Source organism: Cotesia typhae, unplaced genomic scaffold, assembly GCF_013202065.1.
Source record: "Cotesia typhae breed Kobodo isofemale line unplaced genomic scaffold, CoteBio_Ctyphae contig_48, whole genome shotgun sequence".
NCBI classification, from domain to species: domain Eukaryota; kingdom Metazoa; phylum Arthropoda; class Insecta; order Hymenoptera; family Braconidae; genus Cotesia; species Cotesia typhae.
Genome location: NW_027423756.1, coordinates 9669815 through 9694459, shown reverse-complemented (window position 1 = coordinate 9694459; position 24645 = coordinate 9669815). Strand labels below are relative to the sequence as shown.

At 29.8% G+C, this 24645-nt stretch overlaps 5 protein-coding genes and 1 long non-coding RNA gene across 6 annotated transcripts in view; 4 read left to right on the top strand and 2 right to left on the bottom strand.

The window, feature by feature from the left end:
* Nucleotides 1-2319: 2319 nt before the first annotated feature.
* On the bottom strand, nucleotides 2320-3674 carry LOC141530018 (larval cuticle protein 65Ag1-like). Its single transcript, XM_074246855.1, has 2 exons — nucleotides 3663-3674; nucleotides 2320-2900 (listed from the first exon to the last, which is right to left on the bottom strand). The coding sequence occupies exons 1-2, from the start codon at nucleotides 3672-3674 to the stop codon at nucleotides 2406-2408; spliced, it is 507 nt and encodes a 168-aa protein (XP_074102956.1). The 3' UTR covers nucleotides 2320-2405.
* Nucleotides 3675-4933: 1259 nt separating this feature from the next.
* LOC141530023 (endocuticle structural glycoprotein ABD-4) lies at nucleotides 4934-5505 on the top strand. Its single transcript, XM_074246862.1, has 2 exons — nucleotides 4934-4945; nucleotides 5128-5505. Exons 1-2 carry the CDS (start codon nucleotides 4934-4936, stop codon nucleotides 5503-5505), a joined length of 390 nt encoding a protein of 129 aa, XP_074102963.1.
* Nucleotides 5506-9555: 4050 nt separating this feature from the next.
* On the top strand, nucleotides 9556-12823 carry LOC141530021 (endocuticle structural glycoprotein SgAbd-1-like). The gene is made up of 3 exons (XM_074246859.1): nucleotides 9556-9688; nucleotides 9952-10088; nucleotides 11580-12823. The coding sequence occupies exons 1-3, from the start codon at nucleotides 9677-9679 to the stop codon at nucleotides 11866-11868; spliced, it is 438 nt and encodes a 145-aa protein (XP_074102960.1). The 5' UTR covers nucleotides 9556-9676; the 3' UTR covers nucleotides 11869-12823.
* Nucleotides 12824-16950: 4127 nt separating this feature from the next.
* Nucleotides 16951-24645, bottom strand: part of LOC141530024 (uncharacterized) — a 33282-nt gene continuing 25587 nt past the window's right edge. The window contains exon 3 of the long non-coding RNA XR_012479692.1: nucleotides 16951-17003. This is a non-coding gene — a long non-coding RNA (uncharacterized LOC141530024). The remainder of the gene's footprint in view (nucleotides 17004-24645) is intronic.
* On the top strand, nucleotides 17066-18614 carry LOC141530015 (endocuticle structural glycoprotein ABD-4). Its single transcript, XM_074246852.1, is given in 5 exon segments — nucleotides 17066-17505; nucleotides 17507-17530; nucleotides 17638-17795; nucleotides 17872-18022; nucleotides 18122-18614. Coding segments are annotated over 5 exon segments (633 nt in total). The 5' UTR covers nucleotides 17066-17448; the 3' UTR covers nucleotides 18365-18614.
* Rpt1 (26S proteasome regulatory subunit Rpt1) lies at nucleotides 22542-24574 on the top strand. Its single transcript, XM_074246846.1, has 6 exons — nucleotides 22542-22682; nucleotides 22743-22780; nucleotides 22857-23339; nucleotides 23424-23588; nucleotides 23891-24057; nucleotides 24157-24574. Exons 1-6 carry the CDS (start codon nucleotides 22613-22615, stop codon nucleotides 24533-24535), a joined length of 1302 nt encoding a protein of 433 aa, XP_074102947.1. The 5' UTR covers nucleotides 22542-22612; the 3' UTR covers nucleotides 24536-24574.

Genomic DNA, 24645 nt, shown 5'->3' with positions numbered 1-24645 from the left:
TTATATTATAAGAATAAGGATTAGATAGACTGTAAAGTGCTGAAGACAGTACGAACTACTCACGCACTTTAACAAATTATTATCCGTGGGGAGCCAAGCAGAGTTCGTTACTCGTAACTCCCATACTGTGCTTGTAAAATTTTATCTTATAAATATTGTGATAGGTCTATTTATTTATTTAAAGTTATTAAATTAAAGAAAAGTATTACAAGATGAAAGGAAGACAAGACACGTGACGAATACGTAAGGTACGCTTAATCGACCTGACTTCATTCGCAAATTAACGATAAGTTAAGTATTCTCAGAGACAAATTTATTCTCTGAGAATAAAAAAAAACTTAATCAGGCTTTGACAAAAAATTTATTTAATATTAATAAAATTTTATTTTATAGATATGTTAGTTTTATTTGATGGATAAATAGACGATTGTTGATAAATATACGAGAGCCTTATCACAACTACAATTTTATTTCTGGGTAATAAAATTTTAATTCATGCAAATACATGTTTATAATAATCATGACAAGTGTCGGCAGATTTTTTTTCAAATATTTAGTATCGTTCTCAATTGATAAGTATTTTAAATGTGCTTAAAAATAATTCTCCATATTATATGTGAGTAACATCTAATTCATTATAATTGTCAGAAAAATTGAATTATTTTTTATAAAACCGGTATTAAAGCAAAAAGTTTTAACACCAAATAAATTTATCTCGATATTAAATACGAAAATTGATAAAAAAAATACTCACGGATACGAATATATGAGTCACAATAAAATTAATATTAATATTAATAAGTAAACATGCATGTTTGTTTTATCGAAAGCTAACTTGCCAATAACTCTGAGCAGAGGTAGAGCCAAGCAGAGAAACCGGTGAATTATACAGACCTTAAATCGATGCCGACTTAAACGATTAAGAGAATAAATATAGATTGTGTTAAAGAAAAAATAATTAAGAATAAGAAAAGAAGATAAGCCCTTCACTTAACTTGGACCGTTATCTTTCGGACATTCCCGGCACAAAGTGACCGGAGCTTGTACCTGTAAGATGAAAGAGAATCTTGAGAAGAAAAATTGACACGCGCACGCATAATTTATTTTATCCTCATAATTCTTACGACGTACCCACGACACACACTTACACACCTGTCATTTAAACTGTGTAATTTTAATATTTAGTACACTCTCTCTTTCGCTTTTTTTGATAGTGTAACACGAATATTTCTTCACAGCAATCCGAACTCATCTTTCACTGGGTTTAACAATCTCGAGAAAATATTTAATCATTAATTATCCTCTCGTTACTTTATTATATTGATGCGATGAGTAAAAGTTGTTTTATTTTTTTATTTTATAAGAGACGCGATATCTTTAACCTATAATTTTATCGTTAATAAATTTATTTACGGTAATCATTTTTTAAAAATTTATCTAGTCGATTGGAGAAAATATTTTGAATAAACAAAAACTTTTTTTTATTCTGAAATTATTTTATAATGAGTTTGAAAGTTATAAGTCAAATGTACAAACCAAATCATCTGAACAAAATTTAAATAACCGAACTTTTTTTCTATAAACTAGATGTACTTTCTAATAATGCTATAAATTTTCATTGATTCTTTCAAATTTCATTATAAAAATTATGGTCGAATAAAAAGAAAATAAAAGATGATGAAAATTATTATTATGATGATTTTTAGTACGTATGATCGTAAAAAAATCATGAATATAAAGAAAACAGAGGTCATAAGAGTAATAAAATAATTTCGGTTAGATTCATTCAAAAGATACAAGTTAACAAAATAAAAATCAATATCAAAGATTTATGATAATTTTTCTCGAAGCTAGAAAAAATTTCTTATTCTTATTTTTTTAATACTTATATACAATACGTTTTTTTTTTTTAAGTTTTTAAAAAAAGCAAACAGCAGAATAAGTATCTTTATCATTTTAAACTTATTCCATAAATCATAAAATATTTATTTCAAAACAGTGTTTTTAAAAATTATTGCTTCTAGAAATATAAGGTAATTTTATGAATAATATATCATTGATTTATCGAATATTTTATTTTAATCGCTTTTTTATTCAATTTATTAATCTTCAATCCAACAATAAATTAAGACAAGTGTTATTTCTTATTAAGAATTGATGTAAACTCAAATTCAGAAAATTAAAAAATTTATACTTACTTTTTAAAAAAATTTCAAGTCTAAAATATGATCAACTGAATGACGATAAATAGAAAAAAAGCCAAAATGTTTAAATTAAAAATATATTTTAATCGTTAAAGTAACCATTTACAACAAATAATCACATGTACATTAAAAGACACAATGTAATTATAATTTTATTGTAATAAATCGAATGTAAAATCAATTGGTTAATAATTTCTTCATTTAAAAATGACGTTGGAATGGCTTGAAACCCTGAGGTTGTCTGCCAACAACTGAAGGAACTGGAGCTACTGGAGCACTTCTGACAGGGACAGTTGGCTGGAAGCTGCCGTTTACAGTACCATCGTCTTCCTCGGGATGAGCCGCGTTGTATTCGAGAGCACGGAGAATTTCTTCGGGGATAGCTGGAGCGACTGGAAGATGGTCACCCTCGGGGTGGAATCCGGTTTCATCAGCAGTGTAAGTTACTCCGTAAGTAACACCGTCGTTGCCAACGAAGCTGAATGATCCGTGGACGTTGATTGGTTGAGTTCCGTCTTTAGTCAATGGTCCAGGTTGTCCAACTTCGTCGACGTGGATTCCGTGTTCGGTATCGTAGCTGTACTGGTAAGAGCCCTCCGGTGAATATTCGTGCGATTGACGCAAAATAGCAATCGGCACTGGTTCGGCTTGGTGGTGTTGAGCAGCAGCTACTGCGACCACCGCAAAGACGACAACCTTTAATGTGGATAATTTTTGCCATTAAATGTGATTACAGATCTTTAAATATATAATTGTTTCATTTTTAGAGGAGAAAGCAATGAATTGTATTTCTTAATTTTTTTCTTGTGTTATTAAAACTTTTTTTTTTTTTAATTAAAATTTTCTCAGTTATGTGTTGTAATAATTAACTTTCTATCCACGTTTATCATCAATTGAAATATGATGACTGTTAACTGATGGCACACCCTGTACCCAGTTACGAGTGACATTATGTGCAAATTGAGTTCAATGTAGAGATCAAGAATGATATTGTCACCCATCTTAACGATTTGACGTCTAGTTTAATTTATAATTCTAACGATGTTGTAACTAATAAACTATTTTGCTTTTTCATACTATTTGTCAATGATGACACTTGAATGAATTAAATTATTTTTAAGATCACAAATAAATCATACTGTTATTAAAAAAAATTTAACTTCCTGGCGTGTAATTAATTTAATATCAATCACTTAATTGTTGCCATAAAATGTAAAAAAATTTTTACAATTGAAAGAACAATTTCTTAGATTTTTTCACTTGATAAATTTAGATGTAGATGATTAATTTCTGTACTTGACTATTTAATGTTAACAATAGATAAAAACTACATTGAAATTATTATTTGAAAATGATAAGGTTACTTATTACAACCAATAGTACTCGATGTTATTTAAAATTTAATTAAACTACCGATTTCAGTTAAAGATTAATTACATATGAAAAAAAAAAACTCACAAAGAATTTCATGTTGAAGATTGTATGAAGTTCAACTACTGACTGTGATGATTTTAGCTACTTATCAGGGCTATTTATACAAAAACTTTCCCATAACTCACTAATAGGAGGGATTCGTTATTGGAGTAACAATAATTTTGGGGATGTCCCGCATCTTCTCAGAGTTACAAGATCAGATGTCAGGCGCAGAGAGAGGAAGGAAGGTAGAGCGATGTGAAGCTGCATTGACTGAATAATGATGATGATATTTAGTAAAGCCGAGATGGACTACTTTGACATTAATGAAATTATGCATACAAACTTGTCTACGAGTGAATGGAATTGGAAAAGAAGATCAGGATTACGAATCACGAATAAAGAACCAAGACGGAGGCGGCGATTAAAAATTTAAAATACACTTTCAATTTCAGTTAACGATCTCGCTGACCATGTAGCAAAAAAATTAATTATTATTTTGAAGTTAATAGCTAAATTCAGAATTACCCACTTTCTAAGACATTCCCCATTAGTATACTTAAATGTCATTGTGTATTAGATCAAAAACCTTATATGACTTTAGTGATTGATCGGTATAATTTTTAAGCTGTCAAAATTTGTTCATACTCAAATAAATATTTATAATTATAATAAATTTTTATTATTAATAATTATCACATGAATAAAATAATTAAATCCCACCACCAGCGCCTTTGACTTTATGATAATTATTTATTTGAGCAACAATTTGTTTACTGAAAATACAAGGTTGTTTACAAATCAATAATTCTTTAAATATTTTGCTGTTTATTTATAAAAAGTTTTAAAAGTCACTGGGATATATTTTTTAAAGTTATAGCTTGTGAATTAAAATATAAGCTATAAGTGTATGTGAGGGTCATAAAAAAATGTTTATTTATTTATCAGATGTATTGAGCCGGTTCTATTCTTTAATAAAAAAGAAGCAATTATGTACATACAAGAAGATGATGATGATAATAATAATAATAATGAACCAGTGGAGAGAAAAAATAAAAATTTTGGAGTGATGTTATATAACACTAACCAGATTCTAAAGGTCATGGTGATATTAAATTTAGTGGCCCCACTCTTGAAAGAAAGAAAGAAAAAAAAAAAAGATCGTTTCTTTACGTGGCTGTCTAATTTTAAGACCCAAAAGTGGGGTTTATGGACCTGGTATAAATAGTCCCGGAATTACTCTACGACATCAATCTCAGTTTAAGACTCATCTTTGTACAGACTTTGTTGAAGAGTTTGTAATTTTAAAAATTACCATGAAGTTCATTGTGAGTTTTTATTTGTGTTATAAATTTATCTAATAAATTTTCCATAATTATATTTATATCTATCAACAGTTTTTTGTTCGTGTAATTTTATTCAATACTTTTAATTAATTCAAATAATATCGAGTGCTGAGTAGTTAATTTAATAATTCAATAATTTAATTTTAATTTAAAAAATGTTCTAGATTGTTTCTTTGGCTGTAATTGCCGTAGTATCTGCTCAGCAGTATTCCGAGCAAACCCAACCACCAATCCCAATCGTCAAACAGAGCCAGGACCTGTCGCCCGAAGGTAATTACAAATACGAATACGAAACTGGCAACGGTATCCAGGTTCAAGAGACCGGAACATTGGTAAACGGACCAGAAGGGGATGCTATCGTTGCTCAGGGAGCATACCAGTACAGAGATGATGAAGGCAACGTCTTCCAAGTGAGCTACCTCGCTGACGAGAACGGATTCCAGCCACAAGGTGCCCACCTCCCAGTAGCTCCCCCAATTCCGGAAGCCATCCAACGTTCTCTTGAGTACATCAGAACCCACCCTCAACCTCAAGAACAATAATTAAGTAATGTTGTAAATTTACTAAAATCGAAAGTACATGTTTAAATAAATTTTTTATAAAAAAAGAATAAGAAATTTTTTATAATTTATTAGTCGTTTAAGTCATTAAATATTAATTCAATAATATAATAATAGAAATTAAAACTCTTTTCAATAGCTATTCAAAAGCTTGATCATAAAATTTAATTATTTATAATTTTGACAAGTAAAAAAAATTAAAATTTTTTGTAATTTTACAAATGTGTAACTGTATTTTATGTGTAAATGTATATTATCTTTTGAAATATATACATTGCATATTGTCTTAAGTGATAAAAAAAATGTAAAATTTGAAAAGACGTAAAATTTCTATTAAAAATGATAATAATAAGCACAATAGTTGTAAATTTTTTTTACAAATTAGCCATTGAAAAATAAAAATAAATTGAAAAATTTTAAGATGATAATTGATTCGTCGTTATGATTCAAGGACACCAAGTTTTTGAGTAACATAAACTGGTAAAAATCTTGTTTTGAGAATCAGAGAGGTTCGTGTAACAAACTGGTTAGTATTAAATTTTTTTTTTTTTTCACAAACCTATGTCCGGGTATTTAACAACACCTAAAACCATCTCATATACTTTCATAAAATACAATTAAATTAATTTTTTTTCAGACCTTTCGTATTTGAAATTTTTCTCAAAATGATAAATAAATTTTAATACATTAGTCCAATAAAACTAATTAAATTAAAAATTACCATTAAATATCGTATGTATAATTTATAATTTAGATCTAAAAACAAAAATAGTCATCGTCAAATAAAAGGGAAAGGATTATTGAGATGCCATGTGCAGCGAAGAAAGCAAGGGCTTTATCAGTTAAAACAAATGATCATTATAATTTCAACACAAACATTAACACGCAATAATAAAAAATAATTGTCTATAATTTAAGACTTGGAATAAATACTTCGTGGGTTATTCGTATAATAAGCAAGTAATAAAACATATATACAAAACGTAATTCGCGAGGAATTCAACCCACTGAATTAGTGACGCAACAAACAATAGAGTAACCCTCTACTCCGTGCATTATTATGAATTCTTTATACCTTACGCATGGTACTTCTTTTTACTATTCTTATTTTCATTCATATTATTATTGTTAAGTTGTCATCATATCATTCCTCTTCATACATATACTCTTAATCAATTTGTGTGGAATAGTTACACCTTTAAATCCATAAACCATTATAACAATATTAATATACTGAAACAAAAAAAAAACTCGTCGCATTCATCCACCCACGGATTCACAGTACAGAGAATAATTGTGGTATACATGACATGACCTATAGATACGAATCGCTATTCTCTAACCATATTTCTCCTAGCTAGCAAGATAATACATTTTTTCACCTATCCGATCTGTCAATTTTACTTTACGACCCATTCATCTCAATGAACTATCATTCAGTTGTTTAACACAATGTAACCGAAAAAAATTATCCAATTCATAGGTTAATCCGAGAAATTTAAAAGCAACACTACTTCTTATATATAGTAAAAAATTTGAAATACTAAATTAATTAATTAATAAAATATACATGTAAATTACCCGCCAAATACTACAGCATCAGTAGTTCGTAGTTTAACAAATTACAAATTTATTCATTGAAATTATCGTCTAATGTACTAGCATTAAGATAACCATTAAGTAGAATTATAATTTATTTACCGAGAAGATAAAGTTTCTAAAATATATAATAAATACAATATCTTAGATATGTATAATAATTTTTTTTTTATTCTTATTCAAACGTAAAGAAGATTATAGATGCAGATTTAATTTCAAAGAGGGCACATTTGTCCGTGAGGTCTTTAACTGACAACTCCCACTCTCAATAGTCAGTGAGTATTCCTATCGAGTAATGCTATCAACATTACTGGGAGGTTACACCTTGCGAGCAGTGATGGCTTTTACTCACCCCGCCCCATCTCACCGTCAGCAGGAGCAGGATCTCTGTTCTCATCGTCATAATCATCATTATCTACATTACACGATATAATACCACTTTAGTACCAGCATAAAGTAAAACCTCAAGTGAATACTCTATATGCAATGTGGTATGGCCAAAGGAAAGACTTTTTAATGTCAAGGCACCTTTTATTGTTGGAAGATTTTATATTCAAATAACCAACAACGGCAACTAATGTTACATTACATACTAGCTTTGATTTTTATCTTTTTTTCGTTTTATTATTATTATTTCAACCGGGATGTTTTATTTGGTACGCGGGGTACGTCCCTCTGAGATCCGACTACAGGAGAATCTTTCGATAGTAAAGAGTTTAAACAAAACATTACACTCAATCTAACTATTATATTGGCTCACCATGTAATAGAATTGTATACAACAAGTGTACACATAAGGTTTTGAGCAATATCTTTTTATTTTAGTTTTTGAAATTAGGCCGCAGTTCATGGACCGTGCATACCGATCTTCGATTCAAAGTTACTGTTTCTATTCCCCAAGACCGGACATATGAATTTTGAGTCTCACACAAGAACAATCACACTAAATGGTAATCGATGTCGCAAATTTAGATCCTATTGATCTAGATTAGATTTTTATAATTAAAAGATAAAAATTTTAGGGGATTTTTTGAATTTATATATCCCGGAACGAATTGCTTCCATAGTTGAATTCCCGCGATTGTATTGCGTGAGTGAGTTTGTATAGACATTTTAATGTACACATACACGGAGGACTGTGCACTACACTAGAGATAGGCAATGTTAAAACTGGCGATACGACCTCGTAGAGGTTTCTCGTCCAAGACAATAGTCTTGATTATCTTTAGCACGCATCTTACTTCATTAACATCGGATAATCTAATCGTTTCTTTCATTATATTAAAATAAAATATTTAAAGGATAAAAATATCCTGGATTATGTTAACGAATAATTTTCTTAAATGACGGGGATAGTTTGTATAATGGCTAATAGCTGATAAACAAGTGTATGCACGTGTAGGTTAATCATGTACGACAAATTATAACACCTCGTTAACTAAAGGTCACCACCAAGAGTTTATTAACAAAATATATATGTATATACTACGATGTAAAATTAAACAAGTCCTTTTTCATGTTTTATTACAAGATGATTTTTTTTATGGCATTTTAATAATTATAATTATGTTATTTATTTATTTTTAGTCTGTCAATAATGAAACATATAAGGCCGCTTATTTTTCTATTTCTTTTTAATACAATCTCGGGACTTAATATTCTTAATTGGTTATTAAGTTTGAAATTATTTTTAAATTTACTTCTTAAAATGAAAAACTTGTGGATCAAGTTTTGGAAATTAGATTAATTTCTGTTTGACAATTTCCAACATCAATAAAGTTTAAAAAAAAGTTTTTATAAATTCTTACTTTAGAATTTGTTTTTATCAATTAGCGATAAAAAAAATGCACTTCTAATTAATTTTTTTTTTAGTAAAAAAAAATCTTTCGTAATGATTCAAATGAAGAATTGGAGTAAATCAGTGAAAGGTTTACGCCACAAAATGTAATATGAATTAAGATTGATTGAACTATTATATGGTAAATTATAATAACAGTATCATAAAAACAACCGGGGTCGAGAAACAAACACACATAAAAGTCCTAAACATAACCCCTTGTCTCTGTAGCTGGCAATACAAATAGACCCAACCGAGCTACACTTAACTACATAAATATTATATTAGACGTAATATTGCGATTATGTGTGTGGCACATAATAATAATGAGCATGTATGGCTCATGAAAGAGCTGGTACCACCTACCAAGCCCGCTTACGTCTCTTACACACAATGTCCGTGGTGCAGTTGCTGCTGCTGAGAGCACCCCACTTTGAATTAACAGCCTGTACTTACATGTGTGTATTGTAATGCATGTTTTAGTCCTTCCACGCTGTCATGTGTTGGTTAAATCCCCACCTGTTGGCGTAATCGAGCCACCAAGAAGGAAGAAGCTGCATAAGCCCTCGCTGGTATAAATTCCCTACGGGTAGCCTGCAAGAGGATACTCATTCGCGGTAGCTACTAAGTTTCGTCTCTTGGCCATTTAATCGTCGCTTGTCATTGTATCGTCACGAATTTTGTCGTTTGCGTCACTTGTACTTATTCCTTATAATCATGAAAGTTTTCGTGAGTGTCGTTATTTTTATTTTTAATTTAATTGGATTAATTTTTTTGCAAAAATATTTTTTTTGTGACTATTATTTTACTCATTAATTAACCAGCTAAAGTTTTTTTTATAAATTCCGAATTAAATTTTTTAATCAATTTTGATTTATAATAATTTATTTAAAATTTGTATAAAAAGTTTTCCAATTAAAATTAAAACGTTTAATTAAAAAAAAAAAAAAAAAAAAAAAAAAAAAAAAAAATTAAAACAACTAAAATTTCAGTTAGCAGTTTTGGCTTTGGCGACAATAGTCAGCGCGCAGTTGAAATATCCTCAATATAATCCAGATTACTTTGGACGTCGTTACGCAATTCTTCGACAGAATCACGATCAAAATATCGACGGCTCTTACGCTTACAGGTAAATTTATTTTTTCAATTGAAATATTTGAAATATTACTCCGAACACAATAAAAATAATTTTTGCAATCCATCAATTCTATCGAAACATTACTAGACAATTGTAGATCGGACATGAGATATTATAATGATAATGTGCGAAACAATGGTTAATTAATAACATTTTCTCATGCAATCTATAATCAATCTTCTCTTCCTGCACTCGGCATGAAATAATAAAAATTGTAAACAAATAATTAAATACAGTATCATTGAATAGGTAGTACAGCTACTGTGTAAAATACATGACACCGCGAAGACAAATTGTCGTAGTCATAGATTGCAATAGGTGTGAAAACGTGATTTGAGTCGCGCGACGGCTCGTGTGCCGCGAGTGATGAATGAATTGTCTTTCACTTTTATTTATACTGTTGAAGAGAAACTAATTATTCTCTCATTCATTTTCATTACTTGGTTATTTATTGACTTGTTGACGTTTGATTATCCAAATTATCTGAATTGATTTGTTTTTTGAATTTAATAAAATATTTGCTATTATATTATATTTACTATTTTTTCTTTTTTTTAGAAAAAATATATGAGATAAAATTGTAATTGTAGTTCAATTTTATCACGATCTTGACATTTATGTTTATGGTAATGCGGGAATTGAAATAAAGAATTGTGTAGATTAATTCGTAGCAAACTCGTGTAATTCATATCAAGGGTAAGCGCGTTTTGATGAAAGGTGCAGTACCAACGGGGTGAGAAAAATAAGAATGAAGAATCACACGTAAAAACTAAAGTCAACACCTAGTGTAAGAATAATTAACATTGATGTTAATCATCCCGGGAATTACTGTGAGCTATTGCGTAAAATACAATTACCTTCATTCACTGGTAGCTATTTTTGTACACCTTACTGTTTCTATTTATATTTTTGAAATATTGCAATCAAATTTATTGCACATGAAAGCCCTAATCTTTTTTATCTATTTAAATAAATTTTCAATTTTGTTTGTTAATTTGAATTTAATATAATTTATTTCAATCACTTCAGCAAAATAAAAAATTGGGATCGATAAAAAATTCGATTTTGTATTAAAAATTGTATCAAACTCGATATTTAATTAGTTTTTCAGTAAGTTTGTCTTCAAAAAGAAAGTCTTAATGAAATTGTCAAAAAATTTTAAATAAAAGAATAACTAGCATTTACAAGCTCTTAGTACTAGTTATGTAATTTTCTACAATCAATTATTAGTCATAAATTAAATTAATGTGGAAAAATTTATTAAGAAATAAATATATTCTATTTTCATGTAATTTATTGGTTACTTTTTATAAAATAATAAATATTAATTCAACATTCATCAAAGTCGAAAATAATTTCTCCACTGTTACACAAATCGAATAATTTTTCTTTCGAAAGTGAAGGTATCATCGTATAAATTCTATTATATCATGATTAATTTTCTGAATAACATTTAAAAATGTGAATTTATCTGACCGACAGTTACGACACGGAGAATGGTATATCTGTAGCAGAGCAGGGAAGCCGAAAAAACTTGGGCGTGGGAGGAGAAGCCGAAGTTGTAAGAGGTCAATACAGTTACACCGCGCCCGACGGTACACCGATCTTAGTGACTTATGTGGCCGATGAGAATGGATTTCAAGCGGCTGGTGCCCACCTGCCAACACCACCACCCATACCCGCTGCTATCCAGCGAGCCTTGGCCTACAATGCAGCCCATCCCGAGGAAGAGGAGCCTTACAACCGAAGATTCTTCGGGCAGAAAAAGTAATTCGTTTAAAGGAAAAAAAAAAAAAAGGATTGAGAAAAACTTACAAGGAAAACTTACACAACGACAGAGGCAACGACTCGTTTTCCGTGCTACACATTTCCGTACCACAATAAATTGAATGAATAATTAGGTCGTATGACTGGATAAACAGTTCACTAATATCAGTAACAGTTATTGATAGAAATGCAATCAAATTCACCGATTACATCGACGGAAAAATTAAATTTAATTTGAAATTGATCTCCGGCTTCCGAGCCGTGATTGAGTTAAATAATTATTAAAATTAATTGTTTGTTTATATACTTACGAACTATTTATACCTATATATTTATTTTAGTACGGAAATTATAAATAGTACAGGTGATTAGTTGAAACGACTTTCTTCAACCGCAGTTTAATATTTAATTAGATTTACGGTATGACTCATGCATTCTTCCATCTCTATTATACTCCGCTATGCTTGCATATTCCATCTATAACGAGACTTTTACGCATAATTTCATGCAGTCATCTTCATCAATTGCACATATAAGAAAAAAATATAACTGGCGATCAACGGCATTTAATATAATTAAATGAATTGAGAAAAAAAATACAATTAAAATTATAATATTGACTTCAGTTGTGCAAACAATTTTTTAATACACATATGCATATATTATTTGAGAAATATTAACGAAATATGACGATATCTAATATCATAATTCGCGCTAGATATATAACAGATTATATTTTTCTATGTAATAAAAATTCAATGTCACTTATTACGTTATAAATAAATAAATAAATATGCAATAACAACAGATCTTACAAATAGTTATTATAATCGAATGATTATTTCCTTTAAGGGGATATAGATGTATTTTCAATATTGTAAATTAGTTTAGTTCAAATTGACTAAGCTTCAGAGAATATCGCTGTATTGCAAATATAATAAGTTGATAAGAAAAATAAAGATGTATTGATAATACAGAAAAACTAAAACAGATATGCAATAAATATTGTTTATCATAAATAATGGAGCTATTCACAAAAGTCAATCAGAAAAAAATTTATAACAGATTTTTCTATCTGATAGTTTTATACTCAAAAATTTGAAACGAATCCGCTTACGAACTTATCTATTTTTCGAACAAGTTTGTCTCCAACACCTTTACCCATGAACTTCATACCCAGAAATTTAAATTTGATCGCGAAAATTTTTATTACTTTCTAAAGTTCACCTTAGAAAAGTTACTACTCTATCGATAAGAGTGTTAGTCATGCCATATGAATATAGAGGCCGTACCTATACGCAGCATTTATTTAGCAAACTTTATATACGAATAGATAATATTTTGGATACTTCTCTCGATATTGACTACAACGATCAATAAATTTTATGAATATATTCATAACTTATAACCCTGAATCCGCAAGCTACCTCAATTAAATTTGTCTACTGGTTGATGAAATTATAATTCACGATATTCATAAAATACCCTCGAATTCTAGCTCGACTACAAATCCGACTCTTCGTCAATTACGTAAATTATTAATATATTTAGACTACATTATCCTATGTATTTTTTTAAACGAACACTGCAATTATCAGAAACAAGACAATTGATCTAAGGGACATTGATCTAATAGACATAAACAATTTTAATAAGCCATTAGTAACTTGAAAAAATAAGAATATCATGATTAATGATCGCCTATTACTGGTGGTTAATGAGCATAAAATATGTCTAGATGAGTAATATAGTGAGCTAGGATAGTTAGATGACTTATTGTTATCACAGGTGAAGGAAGACTTTCCTTTTGGAAAGGACTTCCTTTAGTCCTTCTAGTCTTTCCTTCAAAACATATTCACGCCTGGAACTCAGACAATTGAAATTGCTACTTATTTAACTATTGTCGTTTTTAATAAAGATCATTTACTGATCTTAAAAATAATGAAACTTATGGGTATCACCATTAGTACTGACGCTCAAACATTTGCTGTCAGACGTAACAAAGTTCGAATTGATCGCTCTGAACTGCGAGCTTATGCTGCTCCAAAAAAAGGCAGAACAGCTCGATTCACAGAAAGAACTTCGCAAGAAGTTGCATATAACGTAGAAGAAGGCCCAATGTATGGATTTGGGATCACCACTTAATCCAAAGTGAGTATTAAATATTACTATCCGAGTTATTCTACTGGAATTGTTTCTCAAACTTCAAGCGTGTTTTTCTCGAAACTACTTTTTTTGAAGTGGTTATTGGTTTTGATTTTTTTTGTATTCTCGAAATTTCAATAAATATCATATGAAAAAATGGATAATAATAATGTTTTCCATTTTTTTTTATCTTAGTTTGAAAAGTGTCTAAAATTTAGGCTTCTAGACCAGAATACCCCCTTCAGGAATACACATTTGGATCTACCGAACTTTTTGATAAAATATTGATAGATATTATTTACTTAAATTAGATGATACTTTTTTAAGCATGAGTTATGGGAAGATATGGTATGTCTAAAAATTACACTATAAAAATTTTAATAAACCATTACTAGTTTGTCAATTATCTATTTTACTTATTATTTCTGTACAGTCGACATTCACTAAATACTTTTTCAGCAAGGAACAACAGAATGAACAAAGTAACATTCCAGCCCGATTCCGTAATTTAATCTAAGATCATGAATACTTCTTTGCATATCAATCTATTAATACATGTTCAAGTATTTATTTATATAAATTAACAAAAGGTAACATGAATAAATTTCATTTGTTGACAACGCTTATTGTCTCGTTAAAATCATATTGTATGCATCTTTCGAACGCAAATTAATTCTCCTGACTATACATCAGAATCTATTCTTATTAACTTGACTTTTATGCGCGTTATGAATTAATTAATCACCGAGAAGTTTTTAGAATTATTTTACCTAAAGTCACCCATGGTCTGAATTTAAATGGGTGGTCTCACAAGTTACTCAACAAAGTTGCGCAATAAAAAAAAAACTATCTTTTGATTCTTGCTACAGTTATCGTTTTCGTTATTATTTTTTTCTCTCAATGCAACGTAATAATTAATGATGATTTACATCGTTTTTAAGCTCAGTTGATACTAATGAAGTAAAAAATCTTTATGATTTAACGACAGTAATATTTATGACAACTAATTTGATCCTTAATTTCAGTAATTATAGATGCTGATATAAATTATCAGGTCGATGAGAGTAATACGATTATAATAAAATAACATAATACGCTTAATTTTATTACTTCATCGTTGTATAATTCTAACTCTCCGATGAATTACCGAGTCTACTATGTCAAGTCGGTTAGTTAATAAAATAGTAAACAATGACGATGAGATTTAATTGATCATCAACTGTCCTTTTGCGTCATTTAAGAAGACTTCGATATGATAATTGGCTGTGTAGTTAAACGTGCAAGGATTTATTATATTAAAATAAATGTTACAAAAAAAAACTATTCAATTAAACAATTTTCTGCTATTAACATGAAACTCTATTGTTTGAATTATTTTTCCCCATAGGCATTTAGATTATCAGAAAAATTATCTACGTAAAAAAACAATGGATATGATTTAGATTATTCTTTAAAAAATAAATAATTTTAGTGTTTGTGTCACGATTATAATTTTAAAATGCTGCGTTAAATATCAAAATTGATATGATCAATAATTTGAATGGGTTAACAACAATCAAAGAAAACAAGAAAGGCATGTAGTTACTTATGAAATTATACAAACTCATAGAGGCATGACAAGAGACTGGAGAACCGAATGTAACGAAGCTCCAGATTATAAAGACGGGCGGTACAGCTCGAAAGTAAAGTCGTTTGAACCCGGGTCTGACCTTTCTCATTTTACGGGCACGAGGTGCCTCATCCATTATTATGATCATCTGCGTCACAATCATAATAATAACCATACCACTACAACTATAACTAACTACTGTTTTTTTGTTTTTATAGTGTTACTCCACACTAGCTGTAACATCCTTGCAATATCTCTCCCGTTTTTTTTTTTTTATTTCATTTCTATACTATACTAAGCTATACATATATTTGTGGCAAAAGGAGTCAGTGCACAAGGAAACATTGCTTATTTTAAATAGCAGAGTAAGGTTTCTTACATAGTTAACCGTACATACAGGTTGTGTTCACTGCTAATTGCATACTGTAGTGGTGAAAAGGTAGTGAAATTACTCCCGATTATTAAAAAAATTTTCTAACGCTTGAAAATATTCATGAGGAGAAATTTCAATCTATGAGGATTTTTTTGATTAATTAGATGAAACTTATCATTTACAATCGTGTTATATAATTATATAGAAAAGTTTACTAATAACTTAGGCTTAACTTTTGAAAATAAATCCAGAAATGTAAATTTATAATTTTGTAATATTATAATACGATATTATCGAGCGATCAATCTAATTTAATTAGGCATTTTAGTCAAATAACTGTCAACTTATGCAACAGCCAATGATTAGTGTAGTCGAAGTACGAGCAACCTATAATATCAAATGCGTGTCATAAATAAGCTACAGGTTGCACCCTATCCTATATATTTATATATTTCATTTCGATTTTTATGTCTCATTGTCTGAAGAGAGTAAAACGCGAGTACCTGCTTGAACATATTTACTCCCTCAGGCAATTGCTGATTGCGCATGAAAAGTTCAGTCTAAACATTTAAATCTGAATTATGGGAATTCTTTACTTCTATTAGTACTTTGTATGTAAGTCGTTTAATTCTATGATGTTCTTTCATATTGTAGTTACTGAGAATTAATTTTTTCGTTACGAAGAAATTTATTTTTTATTTTAAATTCAGCTAAATGACCTTGGACTTGAGAAAATTTTGTGAAAATTTTAAGCTGGAAATTTGTTCAAACATTTTGGAGTCGTCTAATTTGAACTTCACGGGAAGTTTGATACTAAAGAGTTTCCATTTGTCGGGGAGAAAATTCAACAGACTATGGGCAAAATGGGGAAAATATATTTAGTTAATTATAAAGAATTCCAACCTTTATAATAGACAATAAAATATGCATAAATAGTAATGATATAAGTAGTCACTTACATTCGATGTCTTCTCTCTTGCACCAATCACCTACCCTTGGTACGGACACGTGTCTGAAAAATAATATATACCTGTCAGTTTATGTCAAGGAGAACATACATCAATATATTTTGAAAACATATAAAAAATGTTAAACATAAGTACGGCATAGTATTGTTGATATTTCCTTAAGTAAATAAGCAATATTTCAAAGTATAACCTTATGATCTAGAGTTGGGAGGTTTCGCGGGAGTATACAGTTTAAAGTAGTTGCAAATAAAAGGAAGAGTGGCAAGAACACGATGGAGTGGGGTGTGTTAGGTCTTAGAACAACTGATCTTTACACGAGAAGGTGCCTGATTCACACACACATACACAAACATGAACGACAATCATCATCATCGCCATTATCATCACCACGGTTAGGCGTTCACACACACTCTAAGAGTGGTAAAATTACAGATCTAGTGAGCCCGTGCACGAGAATGGGAAGGGAAAGATCGGAACGTTTTCGTATAAATGCCGGCGGTGCTCCTCTTCGAGATGCAGATTCTATCTTACCAATTAGAGTTTACGGAGCTACAGCGCTATGAAGTTTTTAGTGAGTGTGGTGTCTAATTTATTTATGGATATAAAAAGTTTATTGGGCATTAAACATTTTTTTAGTCCTTAATTATTTCTAAGATAAAGTGTTTTGTGTGATTACAGATCATTAGCTTTGCCATTCTTGGCTGCGCATTCGCTCAATTCAGCGGTAATTATCGGCCTTATCAAAGACCTGGTGCTCCGAGACCGATCCCCCAACCGCAATTTCAACCTCAGTTTCAACCTCAGCAGCCTCAATATCAACCACAAGGACAATTTAGGTAATTTAAAAATTTTCTTATCAAAAAAATAGTCTTATGGATGAAATAAAATTCTAATCAATTTTAAATAATTTAGTCCCAGTGGGCCGATAATTCCAATTCGTAGTCAAACTCAAGACTCATCACCTGATGGCTCATATCAATTCAGTTATGAAACTGACAACGGAATTTCAGTGTCTGAAAGTGGAAGTCCCAAAGGAGCACCAACTCCAGAAGGGCAAGCTGAAGTAATATCAATGAAATTTTTATAAAAAATTTTATATTTTATTTGCAATAATTATTAATATATTATATGCATTGGATAAATATTTAATTCTATTTTGTAGATCGTCCAAGGACGGTACTCTTATGTAGCCCCTGACGGCACGCCAATAACCGTTGAGTATTACGCAGATGAAACTGGATTTCACGCAACAGGTAATCATATTCCGACTCCACCCCCGATCCCAGAAGCGATTCAACGCGCAATTGCCTCACTTCCACCCAGCAATGAAGGCCAGTACCAAGAGGATCAGTACAATAACCGCCCGTATAATCAGAACATAGGTGGACCATTCCGTAGATTCTAATAATCAACATCCTGTAATAATTAATTATCCTACTCAATCTTAAATACACTTAAAGCACGATCATCAGTATATATCATGTGAATAATATATTTTTAATCAAATTATGTTTTAAATTTTGTGTCGTGCTTACCCATTAACCTGTGATTAATTCTATTATAAATATGTAACGTATATATTGTATTTTTTGTATTGTTGTTCTAATTGAGACAAAGGATTATAATGCAAATAAATAATATTGCAATTAAAATAATTCATTTCTGAAAAATTATTTTGCAAATCTTTCCAAAAATTTTTTTTCTTAATTCATTTGAAGGCGATAGATTACAGGTATTCTGCCTATCTAAGCTAGTTGAAGGAACGATAACAACCTTACAGTAAAATGAAAATTTTTTACAATGATTAGAACTCAATGGCGGTTTAAGAAACTCAGACTAAGAATTTCCATATTGAATGGTTATCGTCTGACAACTAAATATTTTTTTAATAAAATAATATTCAACTATAAATATTTAATGTAATAATTTTTCTGGTAATAAATAAAAACCTTGTATGTAGATATTCTAATTTTTTCTGTGAAACTTTCATTTTCCAAGTATTTAATTTCCATATCTAAAGACATTTCAAAAACAAAGATAATAGAAATAAAATAATCTTTTACAAAGCGATAAACAAATCGGCTTGCAGAAAATTTTAATTATGCAATCAAAACGTTGGTATGAGTAATATTTCGAAATTGATAATTGAATGGAGAAATAAATCTAATTATACGATTAAAATTATATTGTTAAATAACTTGGATTGATTGTTCATTGAATGTCTTTCAAACCTCTACCAATTAGACAGTCATTATCCTATTAATTAATTATCTAATACTTTGTATTGATTCTTAGATTGTTGATAGAGTATATGCTTGCGAAATGTAAGTTATAAAATTTTAATTCATTTTGACTATTCATCACAATGAAAAGTAATAAATACCAAAAAAAAAAATGTACATATTTTCAAAGCATTAAGAGCTTAAGCTTAGATTTAAAATTTATAAAAAAAAATATTTTATATAATTTAATACAGTATCCACCCGAAAATCATTTTTAACAGTTCCGTAAAAATTATGGATTACTATTTTAGAAAATTATCGTTGTTAAATATATCTCTCAAAAAAAAAAAATTTAATTTGATAATTATATATATTTCAAAAATCAATAAATCAGATAGCAGACGTTCTAATTGAAGCAACCAAAAAATTATATTATATAATCCCGCGATCGATAATTCATTTCTTATAATCGTGACATAATCTTTCCAACACAGATTCCCTGCTCCAAGATCCAACTAATAAATAAATATCGATGTACCTATTGCTATCATAAAGTAGATTTAGCAGGTCAGAGAATAATCAACTGGCTAGTCAGCAGTTCACTCATCGGCACTTATGATTAACGTTAGCTTTCCTTCTTGAAGCAATTATTGGCTAAGTTTGTATAAGTTACATATATCTGTATGGATATGAATAGTACATTTTTTATAACTCTATCCCTATGTATAGTAACAAAATTATGTATTATAGTAACTACTCGATACTCAGCTACTACACGTCGAAATCACGTTAGGTGATTTATCTAACGGGTAAATAGTAAATCCAGACAAAGGACCACCGTTGGTTGTATATTATATTTGATCCCTCGAAAATGTCAGTAATCTACTCAATTATATACATCACAAGATTTTACTAAATATAATGACTCACGCAATTCAGACCTTTTAAAATAATTATTAAATTATAATAACAATCAAGAATACCATTTAATTATTTTTATAATAGCTAACTCGCGGAAAAATAATAATTGTTAATATTATTATCTTTATCGATTGTATCTGATATTTTCAAGAATATATTGTTAAGATAAATGATAATTTTAATGATAAAATTATTTAGAGCTCTGGAATTATTCCAAACAATACAATTTAAACTGAAAAAAAAAAAAATCTATATATAGATTGGCATTTTAATTAATTCTCTGTAAAATAAATAAATCGCTGATGATGGTAATAATTAAAAATAATTTCATTAAAGTATATATATTTAATTATAAATTGTAAAAAAATCTATGATGAAATTAATCGATTTTAATGTAATAAAGTTAGAGAACCGACTCATCCTGGTGAGGCGTAAGAAGGCGTAGCATTACCACGTCAGTAAAAGTGATAGTAAGTATAATATCGTTCGGAATATACGAAATAGCCTATTGGGGATGTGCTAGTGGCATTTGCCATGCCCTGGCATCTCAGACACTTCATTGCAGTGGAGGATTAATATAAACGTGAAGGGTTTTTCTCACGCACACAGATTCGCTATATACTATATTTACAACGTTGTTATGTGTAAATGACGCTGCTGATAGATCAAAACTATTTAAAAATAGTTTGTCGTCATCAAATGTCATAACGCGTAACTCGGTCATTAGATCGGTTGGCATATTTAAAGTTATTGTTATTCATTATTCTTTGTTCAGTTGATTCGAATAGCAAGCTTGGGGCGTATTACACTAGCAATAGATGCGCAATCCACTGATCTGATGGAAGTCTAATATTCACCGGCACCAACAGACAATGGAATAACAGTTGAGGTAAGGCAACTGCAATAAAAGTTGGCGCTCTCACGATGCTCTGCTATTAAAACTAGTTAATTATTGTGAAAATACCACACCTTTAATGGGCTAATACTTATTATTCTGTTTAATTAATGGAGCGTAATTATTTTAATTGTTGGATGAATTTGTTATTTTATGAATAAGGGATCAATTTTTGACTTTTTAAGTCAAATTTAATGATCACTTGCTTCGCACTAACATTAATGTTCCTATTTTTTAATTTTTTTTCATATTGCATCGACCAGCAATTACTCAAGGATTAAAATTATATTATTATATTTCAAAGAAATAGTAATTGTAATTATTTTACCAAAAATCATATTAAATTTTAAACCTAATTTTTAAAAAATTCTTAAAATTCATTTTAATGAAAAATTTTTTTTTACTAAAATGAAAATAAATTACCTCGAACAATTGATGAATAAAAAAGAAGTCAGGACTCAGCATCTCCACCGCTGATCCCACCAAAACATCGCTGTACATAAAATTTTTCATGCCTAAAAAATTCTACACAATAATTTCTGACTTTATCTTTTGCTATTTTTAAACAAACTCATTCTAAAAAAGACGCGTTTTAATTTTTAATATTCCGAATTATGTTTATTTCATGTCCAGTGTGGACAGCTAACATCAATGTCGTGTCAATAATTTTACCGGAATTCAAATCTACAATACCGAATAATATCATGTGCGTAATTACGTACTCGAGCTTTCAAAGTTTTATTTTCTATAATTGAGTTTAAATCAATAAAAAATGATTAAAAAAGTGATAAATGCCGGTTCGTTAAAAGCAGCCGACCGCTGGAGGGAATAAGCAACCGCAAGAGCAAGAGAATCGCGCGCCATCTAGTGGCTGTTTCCAGCCATGCGCGCGCGCGCATATTTAAAAAGTACATGTATAAAATAGTACAAGCACTATTATTTTATTTTTAGATATAAATAAAATTATCGTGAACTGTTTAAACAAAAATTAAAAAATTAAAAAATTGTAAAGTGGCAGCTAAATTAAATGTCTTTATAAATTTTCTAGATGACATTAGATGACATTAAAGTTAGCTGTCACTATTATAATTTTATATTATTTTCAATAAATAAATTTGCTCCGAAAAATTAATTCTAAAAAATTGCATTTTTTACTTTTTTAATTTTCTATATGTCAGTTTACTGTTCTAATTTTTTTCATTGCCATAATTTATTTGTTAAAAAAATTTTTTTAATTAATTATTATCTTCCAAATTGATTCTCATATTCTCTAGCGCATATAAATTTATTTACAATCATAAGAACATTAATTTTTGTTTATTTTACTGTCAATATTATATTTATAAAAATGTTGTTGTTAAATTATATTTATTTTTTTATAATTTAATATTCAAAATATTATGGATTGGTACAACAGAAGTCCGCTGGCACTTTTGTCGCTTATTTAACAAAGATGGCAGTTCAGTCGTATCATTTGTGCTAGTAATGGTCGTCCGTCAATTTTACTAGTAACGAAATAAATACCCAACCTCAATCGTCAAGACCATCTATAGTGTTTGTTAACAAAGATATAATTTTAATTATTATTAATTATTAGTAAAATTAATCTGCAAAAATGCCAGATCATTTGGGAGATGATATGAGAAAAGTTAAAGAGGAGGAAAAAGAAGAGAAAGAGATTAAATGTAAGTTATTTAATTCCCACTCTAACTGCAATTGATTAAATTTTCTATTTTATTTTCCAGCACTCGACGAAGGCGATATTCAATTATTGAAGACTTATGTAAGTAAAAAAAAAATATTGCCAGCGATTAAATAAATTTCATGCTTCAAAAAATAAAAAATTAATTTTTCCTTAGGGTCAAGGGCAGTACACAAAGTCTATCAAAGGAGTAGAGGAAGACATTCAGACAATTATTAAAAGAGTAAACGAATTGACTGGTATCAAAGAGTCAGACACTGGGTTGGCTCCTCCAGCTCTGTGGGACTTGGCAGCAGACAAACAAACTCTGCAAAATGAACAACCATTACAAGTTGCCCGCTGCACTAAAATCATCAACGCGGACTCTGATGATCCAAAGTACATCATCAATGTTAAACAGTTTGCCAAGTTCGTTGTTGATCTCGCGGACTCGGTAGCTCCTACTGACATCGAGGAAGGAATGAGAGTTGGAGTTGATAGGAATAAGTACCAAATTCATATCCCACTGCCTCCCAAGATCGACTCTACCGTCACCATGATGCAGGTTGAAGAAAAACCTGATGTCACTTACAGTGACGTTGGTGGATGTAAAGAACAAATCGAAAAACTACGAGAAGTTGTCGAAACACCCTTGTTACACGTATTTATTTTTTATTGAAACAGTTTTATTCTCAATATTATCTAATCATTAAATTGTTAAACATGAATACTTTTTATTTTATAGCCGGAGAAATTTGTCAACTTGGGTATTGAACCACCAAAAGGAGTTTTATTATTCGGCCCACCCGGTACCGGTAAAACTTTGTGTGCTCGTGCTGTTGCTAATCGAACTGATGCTTGTTTCATTCGTGTCATTGGTTCAGAATTGGTTCAAAAATATGTTGGAGAGGTTTGTTGATTTTTTTATCGTTGAAATTTTACTTAAAAAATCGCTGCTGGGAAATTTTTATGGAGATCCACACAAAGTAGTTAAATTTTTAAAACTTCCTGAAAATTTTTAAATTCAATCTACGTAGCCTAATAGTCAATAAAAAAATTTTATTTTCATTGAATTTGATTGAAAAAAAATTAAATGAAAGTTAAAAAAATTTTTCTAAATTTTAATGACAAATTATAACTTGAAAAAAAATGTTGAGCTAGCAATTTATTTCAACTAAACGAAATTAATTAATTACTATTAATTTTATTTAGGGAGCGAGAATGGTAAGAGAATTATTCGAAATGGCAAGAAGTAAAAAAGCTTGTTTAATATTCTTCGACGAAATTGATGCTATTGGAGGTGCTCGATTTGACGATGGGGCTGGTGGTGATAATGAAGTCCAACGTACTATGTTGGAGCTTATCAATCAACTAGACGGGTAAGTCTATCAATAATCTGTTTATATTTACGTTTACAATGTATAAATTAATTACAATAATTGATTGATATAAAAATAACAAAATTTTTTCTCTTGCAGTTTTGATCCACGAGGAAACATCAAAGTACTGATGGCAACCAACCGACCGGATACTTTGGATCCAGCGCTCATGCGTCCTGGTCGTCTGGATAGAAAAGTTGAATTTGGTCTTCCTGACTTGGAAGGCCGAACCCACATCTTCAAGATCCACGCTCGTTCTATGAGCGTAGAACGCGACATCAGATTTGAACTTCTTGCACGTCTTTGTCCTAACAGTACTGGAGCTGAAATCAGGTCGGTTTGCACAGAGGCTGGAATGTACGCGATCCGTGCCAGACGTAAAGTAGCCACCGAAAAAGACTTCCTTGATGCCGTCAGCAAGGTTATCAAGTCCTATGCGAAATTCTCCGCTACTCCTAAATATATGACTTACAACTAAACATTTATAAGAAAAAATACATAATTATCATTAATATTATTTAACTCTTTTTTTTCTATTTTCAATTTTTGCTATATTATGTGATATTTAATGTCATTTAACATTTAGTA

Bases quoted from the DNA above. Each gene is read 5' to 3' on its own strand.
- LOC141530021 (XM_074246859.1), top strand. The intron at 10,089-11,579 runs GTAAATTTATTT...TCTGACCGACAG, and splicing joins GACGGCTCTTACGCTTACAG to TTACGACACGGAGAATGGTA.
- Rpt1 (XM_074246846.1), top strand. From the start codon at position 22,613: ATGCCAGATCATTTGGGAGATGATATGAGAAAAGTTAAAGAGGAGGAA. The intron at 23,340-23,423 runs GTATTTATTTTT...TTTATTTTATAG, and splicing joins TCGAAACACCCTTGTTACAC to CCGGAGAAATTTGTCAACTT. The intron at 23,589-23,890 runs GTTTGTTGATTT...AATTTTATTTAG, and splicing joins TTCAAAAATATGTTGGAGAG to GGAGCGAGAATGGTAAGAGA.